General features: G+C 53.2%; 1 protein-coding gene across 1 annotated transcript; it reads right to left on the reverse strand.

The window, feature by feature from the left end:
- Positions 1–3,565: 3,565 nt before the first annotated feature.
- Positions 3,566–7,829, reverse strand: FAM3D (FAM3 metabolism regulating signaling molecule D). Its single transcript, XM_058813040.1, has 9 exons — positions 7,811–7,829; positions 6,963–7,070; positions 6,615–6,635; positions 6,017–6,140; positions 5,716–5,774; positions 5,311–5,361; positions 4,278–4,362; positions 4,009–4,135; positions 3,566–3,811 (listed from the first exon to the last, which is right to left on the reverse strand). The coding sequence occupies exons 1-9, from the start codon at positions 7,821–7,823 to the stop codon at positions 3,722–3,724; spliced, it is 678 nt and encodes a 225-aa protein (XP_058669023.1). The 5' UTR covers positions 7,824–7,829; the 3' UTR covers positions 3,566–3,721.
- Positions 7,830–9,347: the final 1,518 nt, after the last annotated feature.

Below are 9,347 nucleotides of genomic sequence, written 5' to 3' on the forward strand. Positions count from 1 at the left end.
TGAGATCCAGCCCGGCTGTGGCGGGCTCGGCTGGGAAAGCTCGCTTTTCCTCCCTTCTTCCAGCACGTGGAGAACTCATTTTCTTCATGCACCTAACGGCTGGCTCGCACCCAGGCTCTGCCCGGGCACAAAGGCAGCTTTCATGCTGTGGATGCCCGGTTTCTAAGCCGGGATCCGTATTTTGAGAGGCTGTGGAAGATTACGGTAATTGCACTTGACAGGGCAAGATGTCACAGGATGCGGATTCGCCCAGCTGCGGCCCGGCACCCGCAGGTCCTTGCCTGTGGCATCTTTCCTAGAGACTCCTGTGGTGCTTTGCCCAAATGGACTCCAAAAAATAAAGGAGGATTATCCTTCTGCTGCCTGTCTGTATCGTGGCTCTTGGCTCCTATTGCAGCCCTGGATTTTGCAAACTTTGCTCTCACAAACACCTCAGGCTGCCTGTTTGCTGCTGCAGCCTCGGTGCCTCCTGTGAGCCCGGGTGAGCCCAGGTGACCTGAAGCTGCATCCTGGTAGTCTGGGCAGCTCAGGCTCGTGTTTGGTGAAGACTCTGGGGATGTGGCACAGTGCAGAGCAGCCAGGTAGGTGCCTGTCCCTGCAGTAACACAGCTTTCAAAATGCCACAGCACTGCAAAACCTCATTTAGAGATTGCTGTCCCTGCACCCACTGTCCTTTTCAGATCTTTTTAAAGAAATTAGCAAGTTCAATTTGACTCGTGAATTCATATTTATTCCCTGCCTCTCAGTGTCTGGATATTTAAAAAACTCTGATTTATTTATCAGGACACAGGGAATTTGGCAGGAATGGCTCTTCAAAACACTGGCTGCTACTGAAGGTCCCTGCACAGGAATTGCACTTTTAGCTCTCCTTATTTCTTGAAAATAGTGATGTACCTTAGTAACTGCTCTGTGATGGATTCAGAGCTAGTTTTAACTGCCTGTAGCATGCTGAAACATAAATTTCCTTGATTTTGGCTTTAAACCAAATTTCTAATGTGCATTGAGAAGGGTAGGAAGAGTTTCCTGCAGCTGAATGGGGCTGGTTGTTTTGGGGGCTGTAGTTGATGCTCTACTCTGGTTTACCCAGTGGATCCACTTTTACAGCTCTTGGGCTGTTTTCAGTTTGGTTTGTGAGTGAATCTAGATCCTTTGAGGGGCTTAAAATAGTTGGCATATTTATGCTGGCAGCTCGGCAGGGCTGTTGTGTCTGTGTTATTTCTTGCTGTGCCACGGGTAGGGATGATTCAGCTCCTGGGATTAACTGCTGTTGTTGCAGCAGATTTAGGGATCGATTTATGGCACAGGTTTCCCTCAGTGCCATCAGGTGTGTGCTAAGAGCATGGGAGGATAAGCTGGGATAAAATACTACACCTCTTCGGGGATTCCTCTGTAGTGGCTGTTTTGGGGTTTTATTTCAGTTCTGCCTTTGGAAGTTCTTAGAGGTGTTGCACTGTTTATGTGGGGATTTTTCCTTGTTTAGGGAAAACCAATTGATTGGTGGTGTTGAGTTTTGGATCCAAGGTTTCATTCTTCAGGCTGTGCCTTTCCTGGCCTTGTCCTGCCTTGTTCCTCACTTCTGCTCCCCTAGGGTGACCTGAGGGCTCCCATAACGCTGTGAACTGCCTGCTAGGAGCTGTGCAGGGGCTGTTGGAAGCAGAGAAGGCTGTGCAGGATAGTCTGTTATCCTTCAAATGCTCCAGGAGAAACACTCCATCCTCATGTTTTGCAAAACTGCTGGTCTGCTTCAGAGGATGGGGAGGAACCAGATACAATCATCGGAAATTAAAGTCTGTACGTGATGCAAATTCATCCCTGCCTCTGATGGCAGATAAACCCAGTGCAGCTGATCTGATCCCAGCAGTGCCGGGCTCGGGAGGGGCTGGGAACAGACCGAGTTTGGCTGATGCCTCTGGGCAGGAGCAGGGGGCAGCTGCTCCCAGGACCTGCTCGGTGCTGGGCAGAGCGTGGGGACCGCTCTAGGGGCACTGCGGGGCTTTCCTGCTCGCCTTTGGGCAGGGATCTTTCCCCTCCGGGTGCTGTCGGCTGCCCCAGGCTGGGCTGCAGCTCCGGCGGTGCCTGACCCGGGCGCGTTGAATCGCTCCGGAGCTCTGCCGGTAAAAGGCTCCCACCTATTGGTTGTGATGCACAACTTCAGCTGCCCGAGAAACCTGCACATCCATCCATCCATCCATCCATCCATCCATCCATCCATCCATCCATCCATCCATCCATCCATCCATCCATCCCAAGGTTGGCACATCCCTGGCATTATCCTGACCTTTGATGGGGATGTGCCACAGAGGATTTAGCCCGGAATTAACCCAGTGTAAGAACATGATAAAAAGAGAATGGCTTAAAAAACTGCTCTGTCATTATGTCTGCTTGTCATAATCACTTTTGAACACCTGAAAACTACGGGTGGGATGGACTGTGAGTAACCTACCTTGAGGCCCATAAAAAGGGAGGCAAAACTGGTGAAGAATGTGGAGGGGAAAGCGAGGGGCAGAATCCCTGACCTTTGCCTTTCCCCCACCTCCACCACACCCTGAGGCCTCCAGGAGCTGACACTGGCTGCTTGGGGAGATCTTGCAGCCCTGGACCGAGGTCAGGAGGGAGCTGTGGAGCCCCTGCCCTGCTCCTGTGCCCCCTGGCAGGGAGGGAGCACCATGAGCAGACCAAGGCTCAGCTGCAGAGACTGGGCAGGGCTCCTGCATCCCGAGGATGGGCGGCCACATCTCAGCCAATCTGCTCCTGAGATCGGGGAGGGCAGATGAGACTCTTCAAATAGCAGAAAAAACATTGCAAAACCCGCTCCACTCCCCCCACCCTGTCTCAGCAGTAACCAAGGCAGCAGAGTGAGGTGGTGACCTGTCCTCTGCTTTTAAAAGTAATCCTAGCATTTTCTAACTTTTCCCGACTTTCTGTCTCTTTGCCTCTCTTACTATTAAATCAAAATATATCAATTTTTGGCATCAACATTTAATCTTGTTTGTTTTTATCCTGTTTTCGGGAATATTTTGAACCTTCAAAGTTCCTTCTGTTTTATACACAGAGTCTTCAGTTTTCTTTGCTCTTCTGGGTTTAAACTAGTTCGTAGCACCCAGGAATGATACTTTGGTCTGCAAATATTAACCTACATGGCTGCATGTTATCCCTGTGGACTTCTGGCCTTATTGTGGCTGTAGGAGACTGTAGGACATTGGCAAGAGCTCCACGGGGAAACCACCAAAGTCTGAGCATCCCCAGGGATGACTTTACCCAGTGCCATGTGGGGAGGGGGAGCTCCTGTGTGCAGGGCTGTGGGATGGGTGATGCTCGACTGGTGGCACAGGACCTGGCATGCTCTTACTGTGGGGGAAAGTGTTGATTATGCTTGAAAATGGAAAGGAGAAGGTAGTGTTTTGTAATTAGAAATCTCATTTAAGAAATTTACAAAAACTTCTACAAGGTTTTTTAGTTAAAAGATAGAAAAATAAAATACCCAAAACAGACCCATAGATGAGGATGGCTTGGCTGCAGCCTGGCCACATGTCTGCTCAGCTCTGCAGGCACTTGTACAGCTCCTCTCCAAGGCCTGCACAGCTCCTGCTGTGACACAGCCAGTTCCTGTGAGCTGCTGGACTCTGTGACCTGGCAGTGGAGAGGCTGCAGTCCCCAGGACGGGGCTGGTGTCCCTGTGTGAGTGGTGAGGCTGCCCTCCATGGCAGGCTGGAGCTTGGGGCTAGTCCATCTTCCTGGGGGCACAGCCCTCCATCTCCAACAGCTCAGGCCAGCCCTCGTATTTATTTGTCTCTCTATCATTTTTAATGTGCTGCAGGAAAAAGAGAGAGAGAGAGAGGATGAATGAGGAGGTTGAAGCAGTGCAAGTCTGCAAGGTGGCAGAAGCTGCAGCTGGGTTTGAGTGGGGACAATGCCACTGCTCCTTGTCCTCTGCACACAGGTGCAGCTCGGGGGGTGCCGTGAAGAGGATGGAGCCTGCAGAGCTCCTGGCAGGGGAGGGCCATGTACCTTTTCAAAGGGGCTCTTGTTCATCAGCCCCTTTGCTCCCAGGAACACCCAGTTGTCCCTGAAGCCCAGCGTGCCCACGTGGCTGCTGCCCAGCTCCGTGAAATACGCCCGCACTCTGGCATTCATCCTGAAAGAGGGAAAGGAGGTGTCACTGTGGTGCCAGCTGGGAGTCCCCTCTTTCCCCCTCTCTGTTGGTGGCAGCAGCATGCCCAGCTGCCCCAGCTGTGTGGTTTTGGGGAGCCTGGTGTTGCTTCCGTGGGCAAACTCACTTTGTGGCAGCATCGTCATAGCTTGCTGTGAGCACAAGGGTGCCACGCTTGATCCCTTGGAGGAAGGTCTGCAGCTTGGTAACATCTGAGAGAGAAAAAAGGGATTTAGGAGGTACTTCTGCATGGTAGCTGGGGGAGCCTCCTCTGGGCTGCTGGCAAATAACCTGACTGTGCTGGTGCTAGCCAGGATTTGGGGGAATAGGGGGCTCCCAAATGATGCATTCCCCATACTGTGTTCCCTCCTGTGCTCTCCTGCACTGCACAGGACCAATGTCCTCCTTTTGGAGATCACTGCAGGGTGGAAATTCCTCCTAAACTTTGCTTGCTAACTCTGAAATCCAGCTGTGTGAATTTATCTCCCAACACAAGAAATGAACCTGCCTGGCCTCAGAGCTGCCTTCCCTGCCATGGTGCCTCTGGCTGGACCGGGTGAATTTCTCCTCATTCCGTGTCTGTGGGATGCTTGAATCCAAGGCCCCATCTAGTGGCACACGAGCTGACTGCTGCTTTCTTCCCTGAGCATCTCACTCACAAACTTGGCTGGAGATCTCATTATATTGGTGATTCTCCTTAAAACCAGAGTTACCAAGAGCAGGTTGCAAACCCACGGAATGATTGAGGGGGCCCTGTCTCCCTGAGCTCCCTCCTTTATCCTGCTGTGAAAGGCAGGGGAATGAGCAGCTGCTCAGCCATCAGTGTGCAAAAACTGAGTTACAGGTTGCAAACTATCAGGATTAGTGTATCCTGATCTCAGAAAGTACTTTTCTCAAGTCTCAAGTGCCTTGGTTAATTCAGGTGAGTGAAATCATGTTTTCCAGGCTACTACATGCTTGTAAAAGGAGCGAGAAGCCAATCTTGGATGTGGAAGTGTTGTGAGGACTCCAGGCTTGATGGCCTCAGGGGAAGTTGGGCTTTCACCACCCCGACTGGTCAAAGCCCACTTGACTTTATCATTAAATACATGGCAGAGAAGCAGCTGCAGCAGCCAGCAGTGCTGGTGTGAGCTACCCAGGGGCAGGGTGACTGAGCTTACCTCCAGTGTACATGTCGAAGGCATCAGTTTTCAGGAGCTTCCCAGTTGTTCCTGAAAGGTTAAAATTGAAAACACAGCACAGTGAATTTGCCCTGGGGTGGCTCTGGGCCTTGCCTGGCCATGAGCAAAACGCTTTGCTGTTCCCTCAGTGTGTTGTGACTGCTGCGATGGTGACTGTGCTGCTTGGAGGAGTTTGTGGAGCTGGTAGTGCACAACCCAAGTGGGTCTGTTCCCTTCTCACTGGCAGCGCACCATGATTGTGGCTGTGCTCCCCATGCACCACCAGGTCGATGTGCTTTGGGCTCAGCCTCAGTGCCTGGGATGGGGTTTTCAGTGGCCTGTGCTTTCCTGGGGAAGGAAGGACCCTGGCAGTGGGGAGCAGGGGGTCAGTACCTTCTGACTCACCATTCACCAGTGCAATGTTCAGGCCTCTGCCAATGTTGTTTTTCACGCTGCTCATGAGGCTGGAAAGGAGAGCAGAGAGCACCAGTGAATGTAGGGATGCCCTGGAGATGCTGACACCACTGAAACTGTGGTGGGATGCAGTGGCTGTAGATAGCAAAGTAACCAAAAGTGGGAGCAAAGAAATCTATTTAAATTTTTTTAAACCGCAAATACACTGTGATGGCCATTGATGTGCTTGGCAGAGGCCAAACTTGCCCTCTTGGAGGCCAGGGCTGCCTTGTCCCTGCCATGTGCTGCTTACACCAAGTCTTCAAAGCAGATCGAGGGTCCCACCACATTTGCAGCACCACTGATGATCTTGAAGGCAAAATGATTCTGAGGGCAGCTCCTCTGGTTCCCACACTTGTGCCGGGGCAGCTTCTCACCTGTGAGGGAGGAGTGGAGGAAGGTCATGGCTTTGTCCCCATGGGGGGACACTGGCTGTGTCCCTGAGGGGCTGAGAGGGGCTGGGCTGGGATGTACTGGCCCACCAAGGGGGCAACACCTGGACCAGTTTATTCCATGAAGGAGGCTTGTCCTGGGGCTGGGACCAGCTTCTTGTTTGGGGTTTATGGTGCCAAGGCCAGGTGCCGCTCCAGGTGTGACACATGCTATGTGTTGGGAGCATTCAGAGCTGGTGACCCAGGCAAGGCCTTGGGGCTTTTCTGCCCACAACTTCCCCATTCTTGGCCAAGGCTGGGGCCTGCCAAAGACCCCACTGCTGTGTGCAGTAACAAAATCCCCTGTGTTTGGGAGAGGGGGATTTTTGCCTCAGGGAAGGGGCTCTTGAAGGAGATCCCAGGCTTCCACCATCGCCCTGAACCCTGGAGTTGTGTGATGAAGTCGAGAGCAATACTCACTGCTGGGCTTCTTCGGGGCACCTGTGGGTATCAAGCAGGAGGATTAGACGCCCTGAAGGAGCAGCTGTCCAGGCACCAGCTCTGTAAAACTACTTCCCATGGCCGCAGGCATCTCTGGATCCACCCACCCCAGTGCAGCTTCACACCACACCACATACCACACACACCTCATACCACACACCACACACACCACACTGTCCCTTCCCTGCCCTGGTGGTCAGAGCTGGTGGCTGAAGCCTCATCCAGAGGCTGTAAATCCCAGTGCTCAGGGCAGCTGTGCCCAGCTCTGGGGCTGGCTCACACCCTGGAGCCTCTCCCACGGTCCCTCCGGAGCCCCCCGTGCCTCACCGAGCCAGCTGCGCAGGCTGATGGCTCTCCAGCGGTGCTGGAAGTAGGTCTGCATGAGGAACCAGGTGCCCAGCAGGGTGAGGAGCAGCAGCACGGCCCGGATCATACCTGGGAGTGCGAGAGGGGCGGGGTGAGAGCTGCAGGAGGGGCAGGCACAGGATCATCCCTCTGCTTTATTTGGATTTGATCCGTGTGTCCCCAGGTTAGCAGGCACAGGGTGACAGCCAGTGCCTGCACGGTGTGGGAAGGCAGCTAACAATCCCTCACCCTCCAAATGGATTCTGATCTCCTAATTACCATCTCCAGGGTATGTGGTGGTGCTCACATAGGCATTTCTGCTCTGCTGGGAGGCATTATTCATATTTCTCTCTGTGTTAAAGTAAATCTGATAATTACTCAGAAGGCTGTGTAAATCCAAATATTTCTTATGTTCCCCGTGCTGGGAAGGCTGCTATCCCCCAATTAGTCACTAGCTACAGCAGAGCAGCTGCTGGTACAACTGTGATTGGCATTTGGCTTTAAAGCAGCGCTCATCAGAGCAAAACGTTCCAGTCCTGCATGGAAAGAGAGCAGAAAAATGTACTTTTATTGCAGCTGAATGGCTCTTATGGAACCAGGAACGTCTCAATAGCCGTCTCTTCCCAGTCACAGAAGGTTTCACTGGGAAAAATACAACAGGCTGAAATCGACACAAATCTTGTAAAAACCTGATGCTTACACAAAGGCCCTTTCCCATGTCCCTGGCAGGGGAAGGGCAGGGCTGCTGGGCCTGGAAGGCATCATGTAAATGAGAAGGAGGCATAAAGAACCACAGAAACCCAGAGAAAAGTAAATGTGTCCCTCCTTACTTGTTACCCGCATGGTGGTGGGCAGGAGCACAGCTGGAAAGGACTGACAGCCACGGGTCACCCTGAGGAAAGAAGGCAATGCCTTAAAGAGTGCCTGTGACCCACCAAAGCCAGGCAGGTTCTAGGTGAGAAGGTGATTGCTATGTTCAGTCACATTTGCCATAGTGAGGACGTCATCAAAGAAATGCAAATTCCTACCACGCAGAAGGTCCCACCCTGATTAAATCCTGGAGCAGCTGCACTGCCTGAGCTTCCTTCTGGAGCCTCTGAACCCTCCCCCTGCCTGTTGCCCCCTGTGCTCCCTGTTCATGCCCTGGAGCAGCCTTTTCTGTTCTGCTGGTAGCAATGAGGACGCTTTCAATCACATTTTCTTCTGGGACGATGCAGGGTAGATTTCAAATATTGGGCACTGCAAAATGCTGAGGACAAGCTGGGAACAAGTCTGTCTTCCTTAAAATCCAAAGGAGAAGGGAGGAAGGGCAGCACCACTGTGCTGAGGAGAGCAGCCAGCTTTGTGGACACCTGACTGAAACCCAGCAATATTTCCACCTGGAGAGTCTTCACCCCCGGGACAGGGAGGGGTTGTCATCTGGAGCATGAACTGTTTCTTACCCCAGAGAATCCACCTGCTGCCCTCTGTCCTCTGTCCCAGTGCCACCCTGACCGATGGGACAGGCTCTGCCACCCCACACTGGGCTCCCCAGGGTTGGGACCACTCCTACCTGTGCAATTCGGGGCTGCTGCAGTCTGCTGAACCTCTGTCCTGGCAAGGCTGGAGCCCTGTGCTGAACTGTCACTTGTGAGATGGGTGCTGAGAGTTCACGAGCAACTAAAGCAGCCCTTCAGTAATGTTTGACAGAGAATTTGTCAATGAGCTCTGCTGAGAGTTGCTCTTCCTGTTTGAAGGGTAAATAGGAGCAGCGGGCTGTAGCAGGGCTGGGCTGGACGTGGATTTCAGGCTGCTGCGTCACAAGGAAGGAGAGAAGAGCTTTTCCTTCTGTCCAGCCCTGCTGTGGGTCCCCTCCCAGGGCTGGCTGTGACATTGACCCTGGCTGTGGATGGAGCTGTGTCCCCCCTCAGTGCCCCGAGGAGAGGTTCCCTGTGGTTCCCTACACCCAGGGGTGATTGCAGCATCACTCTCTGGGGTTTTTAGGCAGCCCCACCAGTTTCAGCTGAGGTTTCTGGAGCCTGGCACTCCTCCCTGTGACACCCTCTGCTGTCCCCACACCTGCTGTGGCACTGCAGCAAGGACAGTCTGCCAAAGCTGCTCCCAGCTCCCCAAGGAGACTGGCCCACCTGCACTAAGGGGAAGCCTTGGGAGGGATTTGTGTCCCCCCATGCACCCAGACAAAGTGTTTTGGTTTGTGTACCAGCTGGGCATTCTGATTTCCCAGCAGCATCTCCCCTCTCTCTGCAGCTGTTCCCCCCAGAGCAAGGCTGGCCGTCAGCAGGAATCTGTCCCCATGGGAGGTGGCAGGGGGTCTGTGATGCCACAAGCCCTCCCCACACCCCAGCCCTCAGCACAGTCACTCTGGAA

This window comes from Ammospiza caudacuta, chromosome 12, assembly GCF_027887145.1.
Source record: "Ammospiza caudacuta isolate bAmmCau1 chromosome 12, bAmmCau1.pri, whole genome shotgun sequence".
In the NCBI taxonomy this organism is placed as follows: domain Eukaryota; kingdom Metazoa; phylum Chordata; class Aves; order Passeriformes; family Passerellidae; genus Ammospiza; species Ammospiza caudacuta.